The 26770-nt window shown below is 53.7% G+C and overlaps 5 protein-coding genes across 5 annotated transcripts; 3 read left to right on the forward strand and 2 right to left on the reverse strand.

The window, feature by feature from the left end:
- Positions 1-432: 432 nt before the first annotated feature.
- T310_6419 (WD repeat protein) lies at positions 433-2643 on the forward strand (the record flags this gene model as incomplete). The annotated part of the gene is made up of 2 exons (XM_013470747.1): positions 433-649; positions 710-2643. The coding sequence occupies 2 exons, from the start codon at positions 433-435 to the stop codon at positions 2641-2643; spliced, it is 2151 nt and encodes a 716-aa protein (XP_013326201.1).
- A 1970-nt stretch (positions 2644-4613) lies between these two features.
- T310_6420 (Autophagy protein Atg13) lies at positions 4614-9206 on the reverse strand (the record flags this gene model as incomplete). The annotated part of the gene is made up of 5 exons (XM_013470748.1): positions 4614-7229; positions 7327-7425; positions 7490-7778; positions 8262-8760; positions 8831-9206. The coding sequence occupies 5 exons, from the start codon at positions 9204-9206 to the stop codon at positions 4614-4616; spliced, it is 3879 nt and encodes a 1292-aa protein (XP_013326202.1).
- Positions 9207-10176: 970 nt separating this feature from the next.
- T310_6421 (BTB domain and ankyrin repeat protein) lies at positions 10177-15873 on the forward strand (the record flags this gene model as incomplete). The annotated part of the gene is made up of 5 exons (XM_013470749.1): positions 10177-10296; positions 10335-10604; positions 10717-13888; positions 13943-14060; positions 14118-15873. The coding sequence occupies 5 exons, from the start codon at positions 10177-10179 to the stop codon at positions 15871-15873; spliced, it is 5436 nt and encodes a 1811-aa protein (XP_013326203.1).
- A 102-nt stretch (positions 15874-15975) lies between these two features.
- Positions 15976-22896, reverse strand: T310_6422 (Vacuolar sorting-associated protein (Vps27); the record flags this gene model as incomplete). The annotated part of the gene is made up of 13 exons (XM_013470750.1): positions 15976-16018; positions 16185-16209; positions 16266-16289; positions 16325-16340; positions 16372-16394; positions 16630-16635; positions 17068-19013; positions 19123-19708; positions 19770-19803; positions 20020-20948; positions 21002-22106; positions 22163-22461; positions 22866-22896. 13 exons carry the CDS (start codon positions 22894-22896, stop codon positions 15976-15978), a joined length of 5067 nt encoding a protein of 1688 aa, XP_013326204.1.
- Positions 22897-23237: 341 nt separating this feature from the next.
- On the forward strand, positions 23238-26734 carry T310_6423 (Ubiquitin thiolesterase; the record flags this gene model as incomplete). The annotated part of the gene is made up of 3 exons (XM_013470751.1): positions 23238-23468; positions 23527-23727; positions 23816-26734. The coding sequence occupies 3 exons, from the start codon at positions 23238-23240 to the stop codon at positions 26732-26734; spliced, it is 3351 nt and encodes a 1116-aa protein (XP_013326205.1).
- Positions 26735-26770: the final 36 nt, after the last annotated feature.

The raw sequence follows: 26770 nt of genomic DNA on the forward strand, positions 1-26770 counted from the left end.
TGACAGGACCTGTCAGCAGATACATGTATTGACAACGTTCAGATGCCGTCCCCATTCAAATGGGGCAAAGGCTTGGCGGAGAGCTGAGCAAGACAGGAGAGGAAACGGATGCCAGAAGCCCTTTTACATGTCAGAACATCGTTTGCTCCTTCGACAGCGGCGGCGAATCCGGAGCAGTTCTGGGTCAGATCTACCCCAGGCGATCTCGACCTCTGCAGGCGTCGTTTGAAGCGGCTTCGAGGTTGCTCGGGGACGCTGGGGGGCGCTGAAGCCAATCAGGACCGGCGGATCGCTCAGCGGAGAAGCCCCGTCACGTGGCGAAATCTTGGCGGAGATCTTTTCGCGTCTCTCCATTTTTGATTTTTCTCGACCTCCGAGTGTGGACGAGAGTAACAGAGAGGCTCTCCGCCGGACGAGAGCCAGGTCGCAAACATGAGGCTCACTAACCAGGGCTCGGTCCCTGTTTATACCATCTCTGGATCTTCCACTGCGCGACCTCTTCCGGAATGGCTGGCCAAAAAGCGGAAGCGGAGTCTCAAGAACGACCCGGAATATGCCAATCGCGTCGAGCTGCTTCAGGACTTTGAGTTTGAGGAGGCTAGCCAGTGTATTCGTATCAGCGAGGATGGGCAGTGGGTGATGAGTACAGGTACGGGTTTCAGGTCTTGATTGTCTTTTTCCCGGTCTTCACGCTGATCTCAATACAAAGGGACCTACAAGCCGCAGATTCATACGCACTATCTACCGCACTTGTCGCTGTCTTGGGCTCGTCACACAGTGTCGCTCAATACCACATTTCTGCTCTTGTCTTCCGATTACTCGAAATCGTTGCATTTGCAGTCTGATCGGTCGCTCGAGTTCCACACCCCGCAAGGATGCCATTATACGATGAGACTGCCCAGATACGGTCGCGACCTGGTTTACGACAGGCAGTCCGCGGAGGCACTGGTTCCAGCAGTCGGCGTCAACCAGGATGGGATGGGAGAAGTGTTTCGGCTGAATCTGGAAATTGGTCGATATATGCGAAGCTACGAGGTAGACGTGGGTGGAGATGATTACACGACAGTTGGTGGTGGCTCGCTGCAAGGTGGCATTTATACGGGTGCAGTGAACACTGCTGCTATTGCCGAAGAGAGCCACAATCTTCTGGCCTTCGGTACGTCAATCGGGACTGTCGAACTCTGGGATCCGCGGGCTCGAGGACGAGCGGGGATTTTGTTGCCTCCGTCCCAGTCGCAGCCAGACGATGTGCGGCAGGAGATCACCGCCCTGGAGTTTCACCGGTCGGGCTTGACCCTCGGAACAGGATCGTCGAACGGAATCATCCATTTGTACGATTTGCGGTCGCCGGTGCCATTCCTGAAAAAGGACCAGGGATACGGTTACCCTATTCACACACTGAAATTTCTCCTGCCGTCTTCTTCCACCCGCGAACAAACAATGGAGCCCAAGATTCTCTCTTCTGATAAGAGAATTATCAAGATATGGGATCCCCGGGATGGTTCCCCTTGGACATCGGTTGAACCGGCCGTCGATATCAACTGCGTCGCCTGGTACAAAGACAGTGGAATGATCCTAACAGCCAATGAAGGCAGACAGCAGCACGCATTCTTTATCCCTCAACTGGGACCCGCTCCAAAATGGTGTTCTTTCCTGGACAACCTCGTTGAGGAGATGGCAGAGGATCCAAACGACCCTCAGGCATTCAAGAGTGGACAGTCAGGCGCTGTCTACGACAACTACAAATTCTTGACGGTGCCTCAGTTGCGAGCACTGAACTTGGATCATTTGATCGGAAGGACGAATCTTTTGCGACCTTACATGCATGGATACTTTGTGGCCCAGCGATTGTATGAGGAGGCTCGATTGATCACGAATCCTTACATCTGGGAGGAAGAGCGGGCCAAGAGGATTAAGGAAAAGATCGATAAAGAACGGGAGAGCCGAATCAGAGGGAAGAAGAAGGTTGCGGTCAAAGTCAACAGGAAGCTGGCTGAGAAGCTTCTTGAGAAACAAGAGAAAGAGGAGCGGCGCAGAGCCCAGAAGGTTCTGGAGCGGGGAGGTGATGAGGACATGGTTGATGCACCACCACCTTCAGACGAGCCTGGCAAGGGCCTGCTTAACGATAGCCGTTTCAGGAAGATGTTCGAGGACGAGGAATTTGCTGTGGACGAGAACTCCAAGGAGTACAAGCTATTGAACCCAGGCAGCGTTCCCGAGGAGTCTCCAAGAAAGGAGCGAGGCTTGACGGCAGTGGAACAGGAGGAAGTCGACTCAGTTCCTAGCTCCAGCAGTGACGACGAGTCGTCGGAAGAGAGCGAAGACGAGCAGCCGGAGAAGAAGTCCAAGCCGTCCGAAAAGAAAGACAACAACAAGCGCGACAAGAAGCCCGCCCTCCAGATGCAGGTCTCATCTTCCACCAAAGCGGGGCCGATCCGGGATCGGTCGTTCGAGTCCCGGGCTCAGAACATGCGCGTGAAGGAGAAACCCGTCCGGGGCAGTGTGGTCGGCGAGAAGGAAATAACATTTGCACCGAAGCCGAAGTCGAAGCCACAGCCCAGCGCGGAATCGGCGGAGGCAGAAAAGCAGTACCGGAATAAGGAGCGACGAAGTGCATCCAAAAACACCTTCCGACGGATGTAAACTGTTCCAAGTTCGGGGCTTGAAACTGAAGACAGAGAGTCTTTGCGGTCAGGCCAGTGGCCTGGCAGTTCTTGCTCCAGCACTGATGTCCATCGCATCGCGAAAGAAATGACATCAGCTGGTTAATGGGCAGGGCAGTATGAAGTACTTGTTTCTGAAAGGACCAAATCAAGGCCGCAATAAACTGATGTCCTTTCAGACAAGACACAGTGGCTGAAGAATCAGTTACCTCCAAATAAACAAATTTCCTGACCAAGATGAAACACAGCACAGCATACCTCGTGTATTCATCATCATCAGATTTTTCCTACAAGCGACAGGGAGCTCAAGACACCACATACATACGTACCGGAAGAACTAACTAAGCCCTCGTCAGTCACACTTCATCGTGAATGACGACGCTTGACGCCTTCTCTGGTCTTCGACTCGACTCGACTCATCAACTCAGAACGAGATCGGGGACCATGAAATTATATTTACATTTGCATTTGCATTTACGTACATTGTCCATCCGTCCATCCCGTTCCACCGGGAGGAGTTTTCACTGAACGTTTATTTCTCTATCTATCTGGCTGGACAAAGTCTACAACGGAGTAAAAAACAAAACAAACCGGGAAAAAAAAAAGAAGGGAGGAAGGGAAGAAAGGGCATGTGAGTATGCGTATGTACTGTACAACAAACAGATGGATAGGTAGATACCCCGTGAATAATAAGAAATCATCAAGAAATAAATAATGACAGAAAACTTCTTTTGCTTTCGGATGTCATTGACAGCCTTCGTTCGGGCTTTTCTTTCTCTTTTTTTTCTTTCTCTTTTTTCGAGTGAAAGTCTACACTTTTACGTACTGTACAGTACATACTGTACGTAGCCATAGATTACTCCGTAATATGCTGTATGCCGGCAGACATGTGTGACGGATAACTATAGTTAACTAACTAGTTAGTTAACCAATATTAATTTACTTATGTAATGTATGTACTTACGTACTTAGTGATGGAATCTACTAAGAAAGACAAAAAAAACGAAACAAAATTGATCTCTGTTGCTACAACACTGGAACGTAAATAATAAACATGAAAAATCGATTGATTGATATCTCCTCTCCTACCTACCCGAATCCCCAACCAACCAACCAGCCAAAGAGAAGAAAAAAAAAGCCTTCAAATCCAAGAGGAGAAAACGAAAATCCCATGCCCCAGTTCTCGAGAGGACTGAAGAAAAGAAAAGAAAAACGAAGAAACACAAGGGACAACGCTGCCATTCACGTAACACGTGTCAAGCATTTCGAGATATCCTGGGAAAAACAAAAAAAAAATCACAAGAGTCCTCGCCCAAAGAGAGAAAAAAGAAAAAAACACAGGTCAATCTGAGAGAACAAAAACAGACCTGAAACTGTCCAGTTTGAGATCATCAAAACCACAAACCATGCAAGAACGGGTACAATTCACAGTCGAACTATGATCATTAGCAAAATCATCAGAAACCGTTCTCTATACCCCAGCGATTTCCCTCTTTGCGGCTATGTCATCCAGTCTATAGAAAAAGAAAAAAAAAGAAACAAAAACAAAAAGAAACGAGTAAAGTTCAGAAAAATAATCAAGTAGAAGGTAAGAAACAGAGATGACAGGAGATAATGTATAATGGATGGGGAGGTATCGTAATGGACTGTCGGAACGTCATCTCAATCCGCGAATCAGACGGCCGCAGGCTAAAGGGGAAAGACAAAGCTAATGTCTAAGATCTCCATCTTAGACTAAAGAGCAGGCAGCAATATAGCTAGAAGTTGATAGTCCAAAGTGATAAGCAAGTACAAGACGAGGGCCGGAAGGGCTAGGACGAAGTGCAGTGAAATCGCCGTCGAAGGGATCCAAAAAAGATTATTGTTGATCCATCGTCGCCCGCGATTTAGGTTTCCATAAAATTCCGGCCATGTTTCCCACGAACAGCTGCCTCTCATCACAGCTGTAGTTCATTGCCAAGCGTGAAAACTCGGCAGGCCTGTGCCGCGCCTCCCGCTACCACGCCTGGATCCGCCCGAGTTTCCACCGGACTCCGCTCCAACGCTGCTTCGTCTGCCCTCCTCCAAACTTCGCCGCGAAATGCCAAAGTCGCTCATGGCAAACAGTAGCGGTTCGTCTTCCTCGAACGACGTCGTAGGCGGAGCCGTAGAGCGGCCAGAGCTTGATCGATGGCCCGTGCCGCGTCGAATATCCGCCATCGAATTTCCGCTATTGCTTCCGCTGGCACTGCCTTCACGATCTCGCTCGCGCTCGGCGAGGTGTGATGGGATTGCACTTCCCCGCGGGTAACTGCTCGACGTCGAGCTATGCGACTGCGGGCCACCGGAGGAACCTCGACCCCGACTGTGGGAGAAGCGAGCCTGGTAAGGGTGATTGGACGAGGTGGATGCGGCCGTTGGTCCGGAACCCACGGCACCGGGGTTGGCGGAATCTTCGTTGATGGACGAGGGTTGTTGCGCGTCCGGGCATGGTTGATCCGGATTGGTCGTGGTGTTCTCAAACTCTTGCTGTCGTAAAAGTGCACTGAGGCTTAGATGAGATCGTTCCTCAGCACCGAGACTGACACTCCGCATCCCAAATGGGAAGATTTCATCGTCATCGCCCCCGACAGTAGCAGCACGACGATGCTGGGCAGCGGAACTCGAACGCCGGAAACTCGGCCCAAATGGCCGAGGAGACTTGGGGATGTCGATGGCGTTCGCCCCGGATCGAGTTGCACGGTGTGTTGTCTCATCGTTGGCATTCTCTTCCGCGGGGGAATCATGCTCGACTTCCAGTGGCCGGTCGGGACATTCCGCTTCCTGGTCATCATAACTGACAATGCTGTTGGAACTCAGGCGTGATGGTATTGCGGGAGTGTGAGGCGTGTGGGGGGAAATCGGTTTCCCAGGGGATGAGGATGTCGATATCGAAGTTCCCGCGACCATCGGTGGAACGTTGGATAACTGGCGACTCGACGACGCCGACGAGCGATGGAGAAGCAGCGAGGATGACATGGAGTCCGACAGCGCGGCGTTGGAATCCCGCATCCGTTGAAACCGAGTCAACGCCGCCGACGTCCTGCGAGTGGCTGCATCGACCGCCGCCGCTTTGACGGGATTCAAGAGATCCTTGCGTAAATCCAGCATCTTCAAAAAGTCGGAGATGTTTTCGTCATCGGCGTGAAGAGAATCGCCGCTCGTGCCAGTGACTTCCGCCAGGATTCCGGATCCAGGCTGCGCACTTGACGAGGTTGCGCTGGCTTTGCCGCTGGAATTGTTGTCATCATCTGTCCGGTTGGTCCCTCCGGACGACAGCCTTCCACGACGGTGGCTGAACGAACTGCTGTACCTTGATATGGGGGCAGGTTTGGGAGAGGCTGAAGTAGAAGAGGCTATTGCTTGCTCAGGAGGGACCGTAGCTGGTTTACGGCTGGCCGAGGCTGCCTCCGTAGGCGGGGGCATACTTTTGGTGTCGGCGGAAGTGGCTGGTGCAGACGTACGACCAGACCCTACGCGGGGAGACGCTCCAAGAGGAGGGTCAACCAGCGAAGGCGATGCGGATAACGGCGGAGCTTTGAACGGCTGGAAGGAAAGGGATGGACGTCTGGTCACGCCGGAACTGCCCTCCCCAGCCAGCGCTGCAGCGCGTCCGACCGGTCCAATCTTGGCCGCCGGTAGAAGCTTCTGTGGAGGAGATGCTGAAGGAGATGGAGACGTCGTCCCTAACTCCCGTGCAGCTCGCAGGGTGGATATGGGACTGGCGCTGGTTGTCGGACCGACCTGGTGGAAAGTGGACAAACTTCCATAGGCTCGGGTCCGATCCGGTTGCTCAACAGGCCCTCTTCTTTCTAGCGGCAGGGATTCTGACTCCTGGGCGCCAACCCGGTTCGATTCTTCCGTGGGCAACGAAGGGCGGAAGAAGTCATCGTCGGCCCCCATGAACCGAGAACTCAGCAGCGCTTCAGAATCGTCCACCCGGAAGTCGCAGCTGATGCGATAGGTTACCTGCACTGAGAAGGGACCGGCAGGCGACTCCGTCGTACCGAAGGAGTACGTCTCGACCACCTTACCGGTTCCGCCATGAAGGGGAATCGTCAAGTTGTCAGCACCGGAGCCTTGATCAGCCGCGGATGCTTCTCGAATTCGATACTTGATCTTCAAGGCCGGGCTGGCGCGCATTTTCCCGTTGCGTTTGGCAAGCTTCCAAGCGGGCAGAAACTTGGAGTATGTGAACAACGACCGAAATAGGACAATGCTCTTCTTGTAGACGGTTGGCAGGATTGCGGCCAGATCAGGAGGAGGCTTGCCCGATGGTTCTCCCAGCTCGACTCTCCAGCGCTCCAAGATGACCTCGTTTGGATTGGAGCTAGCTGCAGCATCTTGAGATGCCGCAAGGGCCTCGACCACGTCCCAGCGCTTGCCATTGTCATCCAGAATGACCAGGCTCTGGTTATTCGTGAGTTCGTTGGCATCCAGGAACGTCTCGATAATCATCGGCGGAGGTCGGTTGTCGGTTGCGTCGCAGGTTCTCCATCGTCGCAGACTATCCCGGAGAACGTCCGTCTCGTCTAGCTCGACGTTGAACTATTCCCCAATAGAACGATTAGCTCATCAGAGGTCTCGTGAAAATGCTAAATGAAGAGGGTAGCAGCCGAGAGAGATAGTGTGATGGACGACTTACCCAGCGATTGACTCTCGGGGTATCGGAGCCTTTACTGTAGACGGGTGGAAGGTCCACCCGCGAGTGTAGGATGATCAAAGCGGCTTTTGTGTGGTAGTTCTGCAGAGGAAATGGTCAGTATAAACACGGCTCGACTTTCTGGCAACCACGACGAAAGACCAACCGATATGATCTGATTGAGTTTTGTCATGGCCTCCTTGGCAGGGGTCGCTTTCTGTTCCTGCTCCGAAGCTTCGACCCCGGGATCAATACCAAGACCTCTTGTAGTATCTGACCCGGCGTTGGAAGATGGCCTGTTCGATTCGGCATCCTGATCTCTTTGGCTGTCGAGCCTGGCCGAACTTGGCCGCGGCGGGCTTGTTGGTGGCGCCGTCACCGGCGGCCGCGGATGTTGATGCATGGTAGAGGAATGGGGAAAAACAGCTGCTGCAAGCCACCAAGAAAAGGGGGATCTTCAAGGAAAGTATCAACAGGAGACCGCAGCAGGCTCGACGCAAACAGATAAGGCTGAGTGTGGGTTATCAAGCGGGCCGAGGGGAGGTGGTGAACCAGCAGAGATGGGCCATGCTAACTGACTGACAGGACAGAAGAACGGCGGTGACGTCGAGATCAGGCGGACAGAGAGAGAATCAGCGTAGTATCCAAAACTGCTAGGCGACAGGCAAGAGGAGGATGGATGTCACAGGCATTGTTCGTCGTGCAGGCAGCAGTCGAGCAAGTCGATGGTCTAGACAGGTTAGGAGCTTCTCCGCAATTCAGGGCTGCGGACCCAATCAATGGGGAACAGTGCGTCCTCACAAGGTGAGAAACAGCACAGTTCAGAAAGCCATGGTGAACAAAAGGGTCGAAAGCAAGGATCTGTGGCAGCGGATGCAAAGAGAGGGTCAGTAATGCAGCTGGGCGAGGATGCAAATGGGATGAAGTGCAGAGCGTACCTCGGACGGCGCCTGTGACGCACACGGGTGACTCGACGGACTGGGGCGGTCAAGTGGCTGCGAGCACGACAGCACGGCGCAGCGATCGGGGCCCAGGGACAGTCAGCTGCCAGGACCGGATGAAAGAGGCAGCAATGGCCCGGAAGACAAGATCCGCAAATCAATATATATCGCGAACGCGATGGAGGCGGCAGGATGGCGATGAGCTGGGGAGAGGGAAGACGGGAGCTTTGGAGGGCGCTGGCGATAACCGCTGGCGCAAGGCGGTAAGGACGGCCAAGGCGTATCGTCAGTATCGTATCGATACGATACGTCCGGGGCATGGACGATCCAGCGCGACGCAGGCACCACCGGCTACCTTGGCGGTGTTTGCGTGCCGTTCCAAACCATACCGTACCGCCGCCGATCATCCGCCAGGCGGTCGCATGCCTCTCCTCAGTCCTCACTCGCTCAGCCATGCCTGGCGCCTCCCGGGGACGCGCTGCGAGGGCCGCCTGAGCTAGACATGAGTCGCCGACCACGGGGCTTGCACGCTGGATGGTGACAATACGCAGCGTCTCGTCACATACGATACGCGTCATTCTTACGACGGGGCAAGGCGAACTCGTCGCTTGGAACGAGCCCCCGGTGGGCCAGTTGGCTGGAGCTTGCCGGCTCCACTGCGAGCTGCAGCCAGCTTGACACCGTCGCCAAGGTAATTCGAAGCTTGGTGGACTCAGCCCTGAGACATATCGCAGCCAGAGCATGGTGACGGAGCACTGGTCTCTCGCCTGTGTCAGATGGCGGCCGACGATTGAACACACGCTCGAAAATGCCCGAGTGGCCGCCTCGCCAGACGGGAGGCGGCACACGACATGTCAATTGCTGGCTCTCTCGTCTCTCGCACCACGCAAGAGACGCTGCTGCTCGCACCCTGCAGAGGCCGCCGCGGAGATGCAGCTCCATGCCGCGACTGGCTGCACGATTGGGAGCCAGAACAGAGGCCTCGGGTCTCTCCCAGTCAGTGGTGCGCCTCTGCTGCAGAACCGCCGACGTCTGGCTGCGCAGGACAGCTCCACCGAGACTTGGAGGCTGCTGTCTGGTGCCAAATGGTGTGCAGGGCCCTTAGATGCATCACGACTTCTTGGGCGATCGTGGTGCCCGGTGCCGCCAGATTCCGGGGTCAGGAACGGACGGATCGCCTGCGGGAGACAGGCACGCACACCGCTCGCGCCAGCACGAGCCCAACGCAGCGACTTCTCCAGATTGCTCGCGGATTATTACAAAAGATCTATCTCATCTATCTCATACCCAACAAGGCGCTAACGATGCAGGAGATTGTGCTTCCAGTGGAGTGATCTGCTGTTTTCTGGCATCAGCGACCGTACTGTAATGCTTGTCTAATATTAATAGGACAGTACTCCGTAATCAGGGCAGTCCCCCACATCAAGGGAATCACAGGGATCAGGATGAGGTGATGATGATTGAGGATTGCTCTTGTGTCCATGATGCTATACTGATCAACCTGGCCAAGCCTGGCCGAGTCTCCAAGCAGCCCCATGTGACGAGCCGGTCATGTGCTTGCCGGCAGTCACGGGTCTTGCCGTAACTTCTGCTCTCCGGATCGTACCTGCGTTGATCCGTTAGGATAATAATTACCTAATCTGTACTGTATAAGAGCCCATCAACAACCGTCCTGAGGCTTCTTCCGATCTGGCCCGTCCAAGGAAACCCACCACACACTCATCAATACGTATGCTTGAATTAAGGTCTCTCCCCGCCCAGGGGCCTCGTCGTGCCTTGGACATCGGATGGTCGACCTTGGTAGAACGTGTTCAGCCGCCCCCTCCGTGATAGGATTTTCGTTGTATCTGCGCGGCCCTGCACCCCATGCTGAGCAGGCACTCTCCAGTCGATTCAGCACGAGTCCAGCGCCATGCGGAGAGCCATTGGCAGCAACGGCCACCGTCACGTCGAGATGACAGAGCGTTATCGCACGAGGAGAGAGGGCCTCGGCCAGGAACCGGAGGAACCTGTCAGCGGACCGCATGGAGGGGTGTGTGCCCGCTGATTGGCCACGCGTGCTCCCGATAGCATCCTGACATCCACGGCTCCCCAGCACGCGCGCAACCATCGTCCCTCGAGCCTCGCCAATTTCATATACCAGTCCTCCCGCCTCCTCCCTCTGATCGTCGCCAGAAGAGCAACTTGGTCTGTCATTGCTGTTGTCTCTCCTCCCGGTCGACTTCCACGCCAGCAGCTCAGCTCGCGAGAGATACCGCCATCGCCACCCCCACCCTCTCTGCTGCTCCTGCCCATCCCGCATCGCTCGAGTCCTCGTGTCGCCGACGTCCTGTGAGGCCGGTGTGTGCGTTCGCTTCGATCGCATTCCCCTCCCTCCTTTTCCATCCTCCCCGGAATCCTCTTTCAGCCTGTAGAGCACCTTTAAATACGCCGTAATCCTCCGTGGTTACAGCGAGGTTCCTGCTCCCAGGCTGACAAGAGGTTCTGCGTTCGATCCATCAAGTGGCACATGAGTAGCACGCTCCTGAAATACTTCCTCCAGGATGATGTCGACAGCTTCAAACGCTTCCTGGCAAATACCTCCGGTGGCCAGAGAACGGCGGGAGGAATCACTACGCCCAAGACCGGGAGTCCCGGGGTTGCGTTAGGGTCTTCGCCGAACCCGTCTTCGAGGAACAAGAAAACCAGCGGTACCTCTCCTGGATCCTCGTTCACCGATCGCAGCGGTGTGCGCCCCAATGCCACTGCCTTGTCCCGGGCGGAAGTGAATGCGCGCGATCAATATGGCCGCACCCTCCTGCATCTCATCGCTTCGTCGCCCAAACCTACTGCCATTGAGTTTGCAACCGCCCTGCTAGAGGTTCCTTTCGTCGATATTTACGCTCAGGATTTGGAGAGTGGGTGGACAGCCCTGCATCGGGCTCTGTACGCTGGCAATGCTTCAATCGCCCATGCGTTGATGGCCCGGGATATGCGTGATGCAACCGACTTCAGCACTCCCAATGCAGCGCATCATCCGTCCGGGAGCCTGATCAAGATCAAGGACCGAGAGGGAAATAGCCCTTTCGATGTTTACGGGGCAACAATCCTGGCCCGTGACATCAAGCGGGTCGTACCGCAACGTGGTGACAAGCTCGTCCCGGATCCGACAACTGCCGATCCGGGTGACGGCGATGCATCCTCTAGCAACAATTCGGAATACGGAGGGGACAATGGCGAGGACACGGGAGCCAGAGCGATCCTGCGACCACGTGTCCATCTGCATGCTGATGAAGTCTTCACCTTTGGGAGCAACAAGAATTTGACTCTGGGCCTCGGCGATGAAGACGACCGCCAGTTCCCCGAGAGAATTTCGGTGGAGCGTCCGGAGCATTTGTTACAACGATTTTACCGGGAGCGTGAGGAGGTCCGGTCAAGTCGAAGGGAACACGACCAGTCTGCCAGCCAGGACATCGGCTGTCCAACCGACCTGCCGGCTGTTATCAGAAACAAGCCCGTTGTCTTTCAAGATGTTGTGATGTCCAAGCTTCATACAGCAGTGCTGACGGATGATCCCGAGTCGAATCTCTTCATGTGTGGCTTTGGACCAGGTGGACGCCTGGGGACGGGCGACGAGGCGACCAGATTCAGCTTCGTGTGCATCGAAACGGGGGCGCTGGCAGGGAAGAAAATTGTCTCGGTGGCCTTGGGTCAAGATCATTCCATTGCCATCTCCGAACAGGGAGAGGTTTTCACCTGGGGAAGCAACAAATATGGACAGCTAGGCTACAACCTCCCTCGAACGAGCACTAAGAACGACACGCCAATCCAAACGACTCCAAGACAGATCTTCAATCCCTTCAAGCGCGAAATCATCCTTGGAGCAGCTGCCTCCTCCATCCATTCCGTGGTCTTTAGCGCCTCGGGGCTATATACTTTCGGCAAAAACGAAGGCCAGCTTGGCCTGGTTGATTCAGATGCACGTTCTCTTGAGATGCAAGTCACTCCCCGGCGCGTTGGCGTCTCTTTGTTCAATTCTCCGATTCAGATGGTCTCGGCTATTGACCGGGCTACGACGGTGCTTCTCGAGAGCCACGATGTCTGGGTCTTCACCCAGTATGGTTACTCAAAGGTCGTTTTCCCTCTGGACTATAGCTCCTCGTTCATTAAAAACAGTTTTCTGGCTACGAGGTATGGTAGTGCTGTCAATCACATCACCAAAGTCACCTCCGGCCGGAATACCATCTGTGCGATGTCAAGCTTCGGCGAAGTATATACTGTGCAGGTGAACAGCAAACCTGACACCGGTTCTACCGCCGCTTCCACTACGAATCCTTCGAAAATCCGGAATTCCTTGTCTCCACCAGAGCGGGTCTGGTCCGTCAGGAAGGCACATATGGCAGTCAGAGATGTCGCTGTCGGACAGGATGGCTCCATCATCATCTGCACAACCTCTGGTTCGGCCTGGAGAAAGGAAAAGCGTACGAAGATCAAGGAAGCTGGGTCCAAAGACTATAAATTCGTCCGTGTGCCTGGTCTTTCTAGGGTAGTTGGTGTGAGAAGCAACGCCTTCGGCGCCTACGCAGTACTCCAGCGAGAATGCGACGTGGCCAGAGAGCAGATCCATGTTAGCCAGTCTACTTTGTGGCATGATTTCTTCCAGCTTCTGCCATTCAAAGATCTAACAACCACCGCTAGCGATGTGACTGCGGAGCATTCGGAACTCAACTCGATACCTAGTCTGGTTACCAGGATCAAGGCGGCGGTCCTCTCCTCGCCCGATATTGAATCGCAGATCCAGCCCATTCTGGCGGCACATGAACTATCTGATGATAATGCGCAAGGAGGAATCTGGATCAAGAGTACAGTGTCTGAGACCCGAATTCCTGTTCATGAGTTTGTCTTCGCTGGGCGAAGTGCGGTTCTAAGAAGAGCTCTCGGAGAATTTCGCCAGAATTATTACTTCTCCATCCCAGACGTCCTTGCGATCGAGTATGATCGCAATGGGCAAGTCCAAGTGGTTTTTCAGGGTGTCGATTTCTTGTCGATCCTAAACCTGGCCTTTTTCTTATACACCGACAGTGTATTGGACGTTTGGCGCGAGATCAGACACTCTTCAGCAAATGCCTCCCGATACCGGCAGGTCCGGACTGAAGTGATGCGTATTGCATCCCACCTGGAACTTCGAACCTTGGAACGGGCGGCCAGAGTAATGGTTGAACCGGCCCGAAGTTTGAATGTCGACATGGAAAGGGCCATTCAGGATCCTGCTTTCTTTGAAAGCAGCGATGTGACGATCCAATTAAAGGGGGGAACAGCGAAAGCGCATAGCCAGCTTCTCTGTCGGAGATGTCCCTTTTTTGAAGGTCTGTTTCATGGTCGATCTGGTGGCAGATGGCTCGCGTCACGCCGCCGTGATGCAACAGAGGACACGATTAGCGTTGATCTCAAGGACCTGGAACCGAAAATATTCTCCTTTGTCCTGCGTCACATCTATGGAGACACCGAAGAGGAATTATTTGACGACGTCAGATCTGAGAATCTTGACGATTTCATCGATCTTATCCTGGACGTCATGTCGGCCGCGAATGAGCTGATGATCGATCGGCTTGCTGAGGTCTGCCAGAAGATGCTTGGGAAATTTGGTAAGTCTTTATGGAGTTTTACCCATAAAGATTGTTACTAATACAACGAATTAGTCAACACGCGTAATGTCTGTCACCTTCTCAACGCCGTGGCACCTTGCACAGTAACAGAATTCAAGGAGGCTGCCTTAGAGTACATATGCCTGAATCTTGAAGTCATGTTGGAGAATAGGTAAATAACAGTGATCCACTTTTTTTTTTTGGCCATTCTATGTCTAACATCTTCTAGATTGCTGAATGACTTGGACGAGGAGTTGCTTTACGAACTTGACGCGGTCTGTAAAGAAAACCAGCTCGCCCGCTATCCTGTTTCTCGAGGTCGTAACTCCGAAGATTACGTCCTCGAGAAGTATCCGGAGTTGGCAGCCCAAATAGAGAATGACAGACAGCGAAGAATCGATTCGATGAGACTTCGGTCCCGGCTTGACCAAGATGAGCTACATGATGAGAAAACTAGAGCAGGCGGGGTTGAAAAATCAACGTCTTCGCCGTCAGCACGGAAAACAAAGCCTCTACACTCCAGTGAGGGTAAAACCGTGGTCAACAGTCCTGGGCTCAAATCAAAACAGTCTACTAGTGACTTGATGTTCCAAATGGATGAAGAGGGTGCGCTGTCGCCTGCTCCTCCGCGCAAGGGCAAGTCGCTGTCTGGCGGGCCCAGTTCTGAGGACATAAGCGACAGTCGGCGAGTTTCTGGTCCTTCACTGGCATCTAGCCAACCGAAACTAAGCCAGGGTGATTCTTTGGACGAGCGAAGTTATCTGGATGCCAAAATGGGCTCGATGGACAGCGCTGGTGTCGGAAGTCCAGCTGGGGGTCTGAGTCCGACGCCGCAAAAGATCCAATCAGGCTCTCCCACTCCTGGGAATTCCGGCTCCAAAGCTCCCTGGGGTTCGCCCGTGATATCTGGAGTCAAACGAGACTTGAAGGAGATTATGGCTGAGGCATCACAGTCACGAGTCTCGAACCTGACTCTGGGCATGTCGGGCCGTCAAAACAACTCCACGGGTGGTAGTTTTGCTCCAAAACTCTCCCAGAGAGAGAGGAAGAAGCTCCACCAGCAGCAACTCCAAGAAAGCCTGGCAGCAGAGCAAAAGGCTAAGGAAGCTCGCAAATCACCGTGGCAAACTCCTGCCAAACAGATATTGTCGGCTGAACCGCCGACTGAGCCTGGGTGGGGAAAAGGTGCCTCTGACCAAGTGAAAACACCCCCGAAGCCTCCTGCCTTGACTCTCCGGCAAACAGTTGCTGGTGTACCGCCGGGGTCGAGTCCTTCACAGATTCAAGTCCGTAACGTCTCAAGTCCTCTCCCGACACCACCAAAACCTGCAAAACCTGCTCAAACCACGCCGGGACCGCAACCCTCACCTAACCTGTCTACACCTACGAAGCCAGTAGTGATTCAGTCCATACGTCACACTCCCCTTCCAGAACGCTCACGGCCTAGTTACACCGGATCTTCATCTGGCCAACTATCACTGGCATCGATTCTCCTCGAGCAGCAAGCGGAGAAGGACGAAATGCGTGAAGCTGCGACAACCAAGCACAGTCTCCAGGATATCCAGCTGGAGCAGGAGTTCCAGGAGTGGTGGGACAAGGAAAGCAAGCGAGTGATGGAAGCCGAAGCCGCTGCGGCTGCTGCTAAAGAACAACGCAAAGCAGGCCATCATCACCACCACCGTTCACGGGGCAAAAATCGAGGACAACGCAAGGACCGGGGTAAAGATACAACCAGCGCGTCTGACGCTCCTTCCGCCGCCAACGCGTCTTCTTCCGCTAATAATAATGATAAGAATGCCCCCGAGAAACGGAACAATACCAGCCACCGCTCGAACCACCACCACCACCCAAAAGGAGCACAACCAGCACAACCTCCCACCGGTGCTAATAGCCAGGCCGATGAAGGCGGTAATAACAGCATCACCCACCGTGGTGGTCATGGACGGCCGCGGCCATCCAAGGGGAAAGAACGGGCCCAGGCATAATATACGTACGTAGTAGGGCAGTTTTCTTCTTCCTTTTTTGCTTATTACATGACTACTGCTGCTGTTACAGTACTACGTTTTTTTTCTGTTCTCTCGACACTATTATAGAACCTTTTCTTTTTCCTTCTCTTTAACCTTACTTAATCTGTTATATTATCTATTGTTATATTACCTATATATTATATTATTTATATATTATTTGGATTGATGGATGGATGTATATACACACACGGTGTAAGAGAGACTGAGTGTATATTAATTAATTCAAATTAAATTAATTCAACGAAGTAACTTAAGGCAACTGCGCATACAATGAATGAATGAATGAGACAATCCCTACAGTACATAGCATAGACAAATCAAATCAAATCAAATCAAATATATATACTTACCTAACAGTAACAACTGCCTAGTGCCTACATAGATATATACAGATTCATACAGCATATACCATATTCATTCACTCCCTATACATACATACACCACAAAGCAACACACATGGAAACATGGAAGTTCCAGGGCTACTAATTAATAGCTCTCTAAAGTGAGAATGAAAAGAAGAAAAACTCAACTTCGTGTGAGTTAAAAGAATAGGGTCTTGAAAAGAAGCAAGACAAAGGAAAATCACTCCGGTAAATAATAATATTATTATGTATTAAAAAAAGGTATTTAAAAAAAAGGGAACATCCATACTCCGTATATCTCGCCCGTATCGTGATGCTAGGTTCGGAGATAGGTGGGGAGTACTGTACTTACAGAAATCTAGACCCTTGTCTTGAGACGCACCCAAAGGAGGGGGCAAAGAAGAAGAATGAAAATAGAAAATAGGAAATAGAAAATAAAGAAAGAATCAAGCTGCTTGCTCAGCAGGAAAACAGAAAACGAGTAACAAAATAAGAATCTCCCGGAACCCCTGCCGCGAATTGAATATGCAAACCCATAGCCCTGAGCACGCTGGAAGAACTAACTTGAAAGTCAACAAGTAGGACGCAGACGCAGACGCAGAATGAAGGAAACAAAGATAAGAAGCTAAGCAAAATGTGGCAGCTATTCACGTTCTTGCCCTTTCGCTGACAAGAAGCAGAATGGTACGTGGCGAAAGGCACTCGTATTATTATTGCCTATACCAGTGAGAGACGTACGCGCTTCGGCAAACTCAGCCTGGACTAGCGACTTCTCTGCTCTCCCACATACGACGAAGTAGCATAGCCGTCTCTGTGGCAAAGTAGCCACTAGCGGAATCCTTGCCTGTCCCGCCTTGTTCTGTGGCTGCATCGGCAGAAGTAGAGAGCGTTGAGCGTTGACCATGCGAGTCGTCAATATCTAACCGCTCCATTTGCTCGGTAGTATCATTGATATTAACGACATCGTCCTGGTCCTGGAAGTAAACTCGGGAGGCGTGCTTAGACCCTGACTGCCGGTTCTTGCTGATAAGTTGGCTGCGCCCTGACGGGGAGTCATCGTTACCACCGGACACGACATTCTGTCGCCTGTCGGCCGTGGACTGCAAGAATTGACCATTCGTCAGGGACGGCGCAGATTTCACACTCTTGCCTGCTAAAGATGTGTTCTGCTCTGTGCCGCCGGCCTGCCGTCCCATTTCAGCCATGATACGGTCCACCCGGTCGAAGCTGTTTTTCGTGGGGCTGTGAAACTGTCGAACTACATTGAGCTCGGATGCGGTCTTCTCATACGCTTTCCGAATGTGCTTGGCTTCGCTGTCATGTGTCGATACGCCTGGCCGCACACTGCCATTTACAGCTCCCCGTCCACCATCATACGGTCTTGCGCCCGCTCTTGAATGGTCGATCGAGGACGAAGGGAGGGCCGGTGATCCATCGGGCGGTGATGTGGTAAGAGCGGCATTCCGCTGCAGCCATAACTTCTGTTGAGTACGGGAAGGGGGGCCGTCCCCTGGCGGTCTTGGAGGGGGTGATGTTGTTTTGGCCTTCTTGGAGGTGTTGTTACGGCCTGGTGATGGAGGGGTCTGCGGATGATAATGCGGCAGAAAAGAGGACGGGGTATTAGGATCGGAGTCTGTGCGAGAAGTGGCATGAGCATCGTTCTTATCGATGATGAAACGGGATACGCCTCCTTCCATGGATGAAGAGGTAGCTTGCGCGGTCATTCCTGGCGTATTTTGCTGTGTGGAACTCGACGTGGTTGGACCATGCCGTGCCGCATCCGCAAGATTTGTGAGAGAGGCATTCCGACGCGCTGTGTCGACGGGGGCCGGGGTGGCCATGGCAGATATCGAAGACATAGCCGGAGGCGCCTTGGAAGAACGCAGCAGTCGAGATGCTATGTCCTCATGCTCCGTAGATCGCATCGGCTGCTGCTGTTGGTCTTGGTCGTCCGGCTGAGGGGAATGAGCTGAATGAGCTTCTTCATCACCTGAATGCTCATGTTCGGCGGGCTCAGGGGGGAGAGCGCTGACGCTCGACTCAGGCAGACTCCTCGACTGAGGGACTTGAGGATATGGACGCTTCACAAACGTCAACGGATCAACTAGAACTGTGCTGTTCTCCGGGCTGTCCTTTGACGGCGCCACGGAGCCCCGTCTTGTGCTCTCCGGGGACTGGGTGCTGTCCTCCCACTCTTCTTCGGAATCAGAATCACCCAACTCGAAGCCCACGGTCTTCTGGACTCTGGGCTTGGCGGTCTGCGGTCGACCCGTCACAAGCGCCTTCTTCCCCAGTACAGCAGAGGTATTGCGCGCCAGTGCTGGTGTGGAGTAGTTCTTTCTCATGGACGTGTTGGCCTTATGCTCGCCTAAGGAGACGGTCGAACCCCCCCGCCCATGAGAACCTCGCGGGCTTCCGGCAGGTGTCACCGGGGCCGACTTTTTACGTTGATGATGGCGGGCTCCGGTAACGGCCGCTGTGCCTTCGCCGAGCACATGCGCACTAGTCAGCCTCTGCAGCTTATTCAGGTTCTTGCCGAATGACGGGTTGCGACCGTGAGTACGGTGCGCACCCCCTACGACATGCGCGCGGTGGGTTTGTGAACGGGAGCCTTCTGGGGATGAGGGTCGGGGGCGTCGGTCGTATTGGGCGAGGTGCGCGTGGAGGCGATAGCATGGGAGGATGCAGAGCGTCGGCCCAGCGCAGGCCGTTTCACCGGCGACGAGGTATTGCTCGCTGGCGACATAGCGACTGGCGGACAACGGGGAGGAAAGGCAACAGAGCAAAGGTCTCAATGGGGCAGGAGCCAGCGAAGTGGCAAGAGAACGGAGGTCACCGGCGTCACCGAATAGCAGGCAGCCAGACCATCGAACCCGTTGTCAAAGTGCGTTGGGTAGCACGACGCGATGGAACGCGGAGGTCCGACTGGAATCCGTACGACGGCAGCGATTGGAGTAGGCTTCTCAGCAGTGTTTGTCGATGCAGGACGAGCAGACTCGTGCGAGTCAATTGGCGGACAACGTGGCGACGGGTCCGGTATACCCAATCTGCGGAAGCTGCATCTGGACGGGAGCAGCAGCCCACCAGCGCCCGGGAGAGGCAGGAGCAGCAGGGAGGAATTCGCAATAAGAAGGGAGAGAGAGATAACGAAGAGAAGCTAAGAATGGGTTCGCGAGGAGAAGGAGAGAAGAGGACGGGGTCGAGGAATGCGGGGGTGCGAGAGAAGCAGAAGTGAAGAGGAGTGAGTGCAGAGGCAGCTTGCTCGTCTCTCTTTGGCGGTCGAGGCCGGCCAGTGGACCGCGCCAGTACGGTACGATACAGACGCCGCCGTATTGATACTGGCGGCTGCTTCCGCCCTACACCGCCCGCGGGGTTGGCAATAATATTCGGTTTGGATGACAAGTCCTGGTATACTGACCATGTTCCAAAACCTGCACACAGATAACATACATGCAGAGGCTTCCCAAAAAAAAAAGCGCCAACCAAGCAAACCAGCGGAACGATCAGTTCTCGCTCGCAATCCAACCTATATAATAAACTAGTGCAAGGCGGATATCAAAAGAAGTGACTGGGATCCTCATCCATTACAAAAAAAGAGTAGGAAGCCAACTGGTATCATTATACTAATTGTAGGCATACGACTGAATCCGTGAGAAGCGAAAAGACAGCAATCCTCCAATGAACACCGTCGCTAAGACAGCGGGCTGGCTTCTTAAAGATCGATCAAGCTTTCTTCCACCACCGGTTTGGGAGGTGTGGGTTCCTGGTACTGCGATACAGGGGGAGCCGAACCGGGGGTATTGCCGGTGACATAAGGGTAGGAGCCATTCACCTGCGGTGCCCCTGCGTAAGAGTGGGGAGGCACCGGTTGCGATGGCTGCCTTTGCAAGTAATACGACTGGGGAGTTTGGGGTGCTTTTGAATGCTGCGGGGTCGGTGGCTCCTGGGAGTGTTGGTACCCAGAGCCAACGTCCGGAGGCGGGTATGCAGCATGTTGCGGCGGATTGCTTCCTGGTGGCTGCATGGTGTTTGATGCAGGGTGCTGTTGGGAAACAAACGTGGATGGGGTACCCGACTGCTGATATTGGGAATCGCGTCTCAGCGTGGGGGACTGTTGGTACGGCGTCTCCGTATCCTGTTGCAAAGGAGACGTGACTTGGTTGGCCTCCTGGCTGCTCTGCCCTTGACCGGGATACAAATTCGTCGTTCCCGCAGAGTCAGCAGGCTTCCCTGAGTATGGAGTAGCAGTAGAGACGGCATTCGACGGCGGCGGAGATCGGAGAGCGTGGAGGTCAGGAGGGGTCCATGGCTGGGTTTGGGAATCTCCGAGACTAGGATTCAGGGAAGGATACGGACCGGAACTCGTCAGAGGGGCTTGGGAAGTCCCTGGACCGTAGCTCCCTCCCGTAGGTTGAGGTTGTTGGGGTGGTCCAGGCGGATTGAACTGATCAGGAATGGTATTAGAGAGGTAGTAGGCCTCGGCGCCGCTCCGCCCGTCAGGCGCATTTTTAGACAACGGAGGATAGCTGTCATATGTCTGTCTACCCGGAGGAGCAGAGCTGTAAGGCCCAAGGTTATGCTGCGAATAGGCGTTCGACAGCCGTTCTTCCAGCATCCGGTCATAGTAGCGAACAACCGTCGATAGCTTGGCATGAAGGTCGAGAAGCGTATCTGGCTCAGTTAGCAAGGCGGTTGATTCGCCCGCCATGGGTGCGAGGTCTTACCATGCTTGCTCATCGTTTCTCCGTAACTGCGCGCAAGTTTAGGTCTCAGTGCGCCGATACTTTCGTACAGTTCCTGGATCTGAGGCTCGCGCAAGATAGTCCCTGGTGGCTGGTGCTGTAGTCGTTCAACCAGAGCTGCAAAAAGGTGGATGTTTTCCGCTTCGACCGGCGTGAGCTCATAGGGGTTCTTTGGTAAAGCGGGAGCAGTAGGGGCGCCAGCAGACGCTCCATCTGCAGCAGTCGAGTTTTTCAAGGCCGCTGTATGCTTCTGCTTCTGTTCTTCCATATCCCGCAATGAGGCTTCGATAGCAGCCTTCAGATCTGCGTCTTCCTCTTCCTCGGCGGTCGATGCTGGCTTTGCCCTTTCTTCCGGTTTAGACTGGGGCGTGTATCCTGTACTGCTTTTGCCCTGAGCTTCTTCCAGACTCATCTGCAACGCCCTTCTTAAGTCCTCATCAAAGCTCGAATCGGCCCGAGCTCCGCGCGGTTCCATAGACGTAGTGGATTTCGTTATAGAATGATTCTTGAATGCTGACCGCTCCGAGAGGCCAGATGAAGTAAATGTCTTGGAAGTAAGCTTGGCATAGCAGCCATCGTCAACTCGAACAGGCTGTAAGATGCCTAAATGGGGTAGAGGGAGTGTCTTGCTAGAGCATTGGGCATCAAAAACATTCCCACAGTTGCGACAATGGTGCTTCCTGTTCGTAAACGTAAATGGCGTTCTACAGCGCATACAGACGTCGGAATCGATCCATTCCGGAGGCTGCCATGAGATGGCCATGTCAGAAACCGGCAACCAACTGCTTGGTCGAGGGCAACCTACCGCACTACTCTCCAACATGCTGCTCGCTATTTCCGTCTTCGGCGGGAATCGAAACCCCTCGTTCTGCAGCTTCCGGTATGTCTCCCCAATGTAGAACAGGTCCGTGCGACCCTGAGCAGCCATTGCCCAATTCTGGATCAGTTCCAACATTTTCTGCTTCACGTCGTTGTTGAGGGGCACGCGTTCGGACTTGAGTAGCGACACAAGATTGTCCATGAATTCCCGTGATGCAATCTCCGCCAGGAAATGTGATCCGCCGTTCTTGACACATGTATCCGTCAACTGCGGGATGGCTAATCAGCCCACAGCGATCCGGGAGAGGTGAAGAAGGGACGAACCTTCAAGGTGGCAAGTTGAACATTTGGGTTCTTGCTTTCCAGTCTTCGTTTTAACGACCTCATCGCATCGCGAGGCTGAACACTCTTCGAGCGGATAAGGTCAGATATCTCCAAATTAAGGGCGATGTCCTCCCTGGTGTCCAGGCAGATGTCAGAAATGAGGGGCCCGCAACTTAGAGAAACAGCATCGCGTAACTTACAAGGAAGACGATGTTGCCTGCTCGATTTTTTCATCGAGCGGAGAGGTCGAAGAAAACCAGCCCGCCATGATGACGGTCGCTGATTATCGTCACGCCAAACTGGGCAGTGTCAGACAGGTCGAAGGACTCCGCAAGCTTATGACGTTAGATGCGCTGGAGGACCCCAATCTGGGAACGACAACAGAGCGATGAGCGGATTAGGCCGCTTTTCAAATCCAGGGACGTAAGAGACCACCGTTGGAGGGGAGGGCCGATGCGGGAAAGTTGCGTAGAGGACGACGGTATGCCTCAGCTGTCGCGAGCTCCAAGGCAGATACCATCACCGCCGCAGGGACTCCACCTCGAGTTGACACTCGGATGCGGGCACGTGGAGGTGCACAACGGATGACTCAGCAATGCACGGCACAATTCTCGTTTTGGTTAGGTGCCTGACGCGAGGAGTCAGGTGGCGTCATAGGCAAAGGCGGTGAGAGGAAGCCGAGGTCACGTTGTCTGCGTAATACCGTACCAAATACGTCCCAGCGTCTCGGGCATCGTGGCTTAGCGAATCAGCGGATACAGAGTACGTAACCAAGAGTGTCCAGTCCCCATGGAGAGACATGGCCCGTAGGCAGACAGTCAACTGTATGGCCTTTGGCAAACTCTCGCTGTGCAGCTCTCATTTATCTCCATTGTGTTTGCGCTCGTCCAATCTCCTTCGTTAAGAGAAACTGTATGCTTGCGACTCTCATGTGATTGTCCCTCTCGGGCTTGTTTTTCCTCGTGACTGAAATTATCGCCTCCGGATAACAGCTGTCCCTCACCCTCGTTTACCGACGTCGTTGTATGTGCAGGACGCAGATCATGCGCTGTCTTTCGCCTCTCCTTTGCAGATAATGTCCTCAGATGCAGCTGTCTTCCCAAGCAGATCCGACCCGACGCTCTGGAAGGACTTGAGCAGCTCTGGCACAACAAGTGGGATGCAGCCTTCGGCTGGACGGGCAAGTTGGGCAGGCCCATATCAGAATGGCAAAGCCCCTGGAGCTGGGGATCGGCGTGCCCGTTTCCCTCACATAAAGGATCTCCAAGATCAGGCTGCGCGATTGGATGTGGATGAAAGGAGTTCAGTACGCGTTCTGGCGCACATGCAAGCAACGACATGCAAGTTTGCTTACCACTCGGCAGATACATCACCTCTTGGGAACGGCTCAAAAAGCGATGCAGCAGTGTAAAACACTGCTCGATCAGGAACAGTTGGGAATGGCTTATGTCCAATACCTCCGTGCCTCCGAGATCACGGTCAATATTATACCCCGCCATTCGGACTACCGATCAGCCGTCCACCAGCGCCCTGGCTGGTATGACCAATTTTCAGATCTCATGTTGGTAAGCCGACTCCTTGAGTGCCACTACTTTAAAAGACCGCCATTATGGTATTGTAGCGAAGATTGTTCAATTAACACACTGCTCCTAGTCCATTCGCACCAAGCAAGCTACCATGGATGCCATTAAGCAGCAGATAATTGACGATAACCTCAAGAACAATGTCAATCCCACTGTTTCTGCTTTCGTCGAGATGACGACGCACACCTCCAGCCCGAGGAGCTCCCGTCACGAAAAGGGTCACGAAAGCGGGTTGTTGAGGATGCCAAGTCCTTCCGACTTCCAGAGGTCGTCAGATGGACCGTTGAGACAGGATGGCTTGCCTCGCAAACCAGTTGAAAACTCGTCTTCGGCGGAGGATATGCTGGTTCAACGGTTTGCTAGGTTACGGGCGAACCGGAGCTCTACACCGAGTAATCAAGTGCCAACATCCACAGAGGAGAACGGGGTGGCCACTGTGCCTTCTCCGCCGGGACCTCTTTCAGATTATCCTCCTAGACCATCCGTCAATCTGTCTCAGGGCAAGATGAACACATCTCTCAGTTCAGTGCCGCCCCGTCCACTGGGCCCACGAGCCATGGGGTCTTCTCAAAATGTACCCAGTCCCCCTACGAAGGCCCCTCTGGATACTGTCAACGTGTCGCTTCCTCGCGCTCCTAGTCCGGCGTACAGCCCTATATGGACTGTGCCATCCCAGCCACCATCGAATCCGCCAAGAACTTCCAGTGAGAGCTCACGCGCAGCGAATCCCAGGTACTCGCAGCTTTCTGGCTCTCCAAGGGGCAGTCCTAGCCGTGCTTCGGATGACGACAACCCTTACAGGTCACGAACACCTAACGGAATTCATCTAGCTCAAGAAAGCAAGAGCAGCTCCGCGGAGTTACCCCACAGTCCGACGATTCGGGCGCAACAGCTCCTCGATTATATGCGGAAGTATAACGTCTTGGTCATTGACGTCCGTCCTCGCGATCAATATGATCAGGGTCATATATATGCGAAATCCATTATATGTATCGAGCCTGTGGTTCTGAAAGAAAATGTTTCTGCGGAAGAGTTGGAAGAGCGTTTGGTGGTCTCTCCCGAGCATGAGCAGTCTTTGTTCGAACAACGAAATGAATTTGATCTCGTCGTGTACTATGATCAAAACACGGACTCTGTCAGCTATCTTGCCGGGTCTCCTGTGGGAACATCGGCGCCTCACCTGAGGGCACTCTATGATACACTGTATGAGTTTAATGCCTACAAGCCCTTGAAAGATGGACGGCCGCCTGCTCTTTTGCTGGGTGGGCTTGATGCCTGGGTTGATTTGGTGGGACAGCAGTCTCTTGCCACGTCTTCTACGGCAGCTGTCATGGGTTCAATTCAAGCAAAGAAGCCCGTCCCCTCACCAGGCCGTCCCATCGGGAGGGTACCCATGGCGAGTGCCAACTCCAGCTTGGAAGTCAGGAAGAGGAGGCTTCGCGAATTCACACCGCTCAATTCGGAAGAGCTTACGGCGTGGATGGAACGGGCAAAGAGTGAAGAGATCGAGGCGAACCCGCACGAAGACGAGAACGGTACCGCTGCGGAAGAACAGGAGAATGTCCAAGGCGAACAAGGGCCCTCTTCACCTTTTGTCCATACATATGAGGATTTTCTGCGTCGATTCCCCGAGCCGCATGCCGTCCAGCAGTCTATGATGATGCCAGAGCCTCGAGTGACAATGCCAGCTGTACCAAATTATGCTGCCCCTGTTCCGGTTGCTCCCTCGCGGCCACCGCCTGCAGTTCCGCGGCCGAGTTACGGCGGCGTTTCTGACGGTCGCCAAATCCAGCCTACTCTTGCACGTCAGAATTCTGCAACCAGAACCGCTCTCTACACCCCTAACTCTTCTATGCATCAGCTCAAGCTTCCCCGGACCGGTCTCACCAACTTTGGGGTCACTTGCTATATGAACGCTACTATCCAGTGCCTGAGTGCCACGGTCATGATGAGCAAATTCTTCATTGATAACCGGTTTCGGTACTACGTCCAGAAGAATTGGAAAGGCTCTCAGGGCGTCATGCCGGGGCTTTACGCGAATCTGATACGGTCTTTGTGGAAGAACGATGTGGAAGTCATCATGCCCACCTCCTTTCGCAACTTTTGCGGGCGACTGAATCGGGAATGGGCCATCGATCGGCAGCAGGATGCGAAGGAGTTCTTTGATTTCATCGTCGATTGCCTGCACGAGGATCTGAATATCAACTGGCAGAGAACGCCGTTACGGCCCCTGACGTTTGCGGAAGAGATGCAACGAGAGCGAATGCCTGTTCCCAAAGTATCGAAGATCGAGTGGGACCGGTATTGCCATCGAGAGGAGTCGTTTATCTCCTCACTTTTTGCAGGACAACACGCCAGTCGGCTGCGCTGTACAACTTGCAAGCGCACGTCGACCACATACGAAGCCTTCTACAGCATCAGCGTTGAGATTCCGCCATCGGGAACCGGTGATATATATCAGTGTCTGCGGAGCTATTGCAAGGAGGAGATGTTAAGCGGCGATGAGGTGTGGAAATGTCCGTACTGCAAGTGTGAGCGGGTGGCGACCAAACAAATCATCATAACCCGCGCACCGCAAATCCTCGTGATCCACTTCAAGCGGTTCTCCGCTTCCAAGACACAGTCGGCGCGCAAGATTCACACGCCCATTGACTTTCCTCTCTATGGCCTCCGCATGGATGAGTTTGTAATACCCTATCCACCGGCCACCGCCTCGAATGGCGATTCGGTTCAATCATCGCCGGGGTCTTTACTTTCTCCGACGACACCGCCCTTCACTTATGATGCCTATGCGGTCCTGCGCCATCTGGGCTCGTCCATGAGTGGTGGGCATTACGTCTCCCTCGTCCGAGATGCGCAGCGTCAGTGCTGGCGCAAATTCGACGATGAGCGTGTTAGTGACTTTAACCCGCGAGATCTGCGATTTTCGGATCGCCTGCAGAATGAGCAGGCGTACATTGTCTTCTACGAGCGGGTTCCCGCCAAATAAGGGACAATGGGTGATATTCGTTACGAGTTAGATCTT

This window comes from Rasamsonia emersonii (assembly GCF_000968595.1).
Source record: "Rasamsonia emersonii CBS 393.64 chromosome Unknown ctg1118621760407, whole genome shotgun sequence".
In the NCBI taxonomy this organism is placed as follows: domain Eukaryota; kingdom Fungi; phylum Ascomycota; class Eurotiomycetes; order Eurotiales; family Trichocomaceae; genus Rasamsonia; species Rasamsonia emersonii.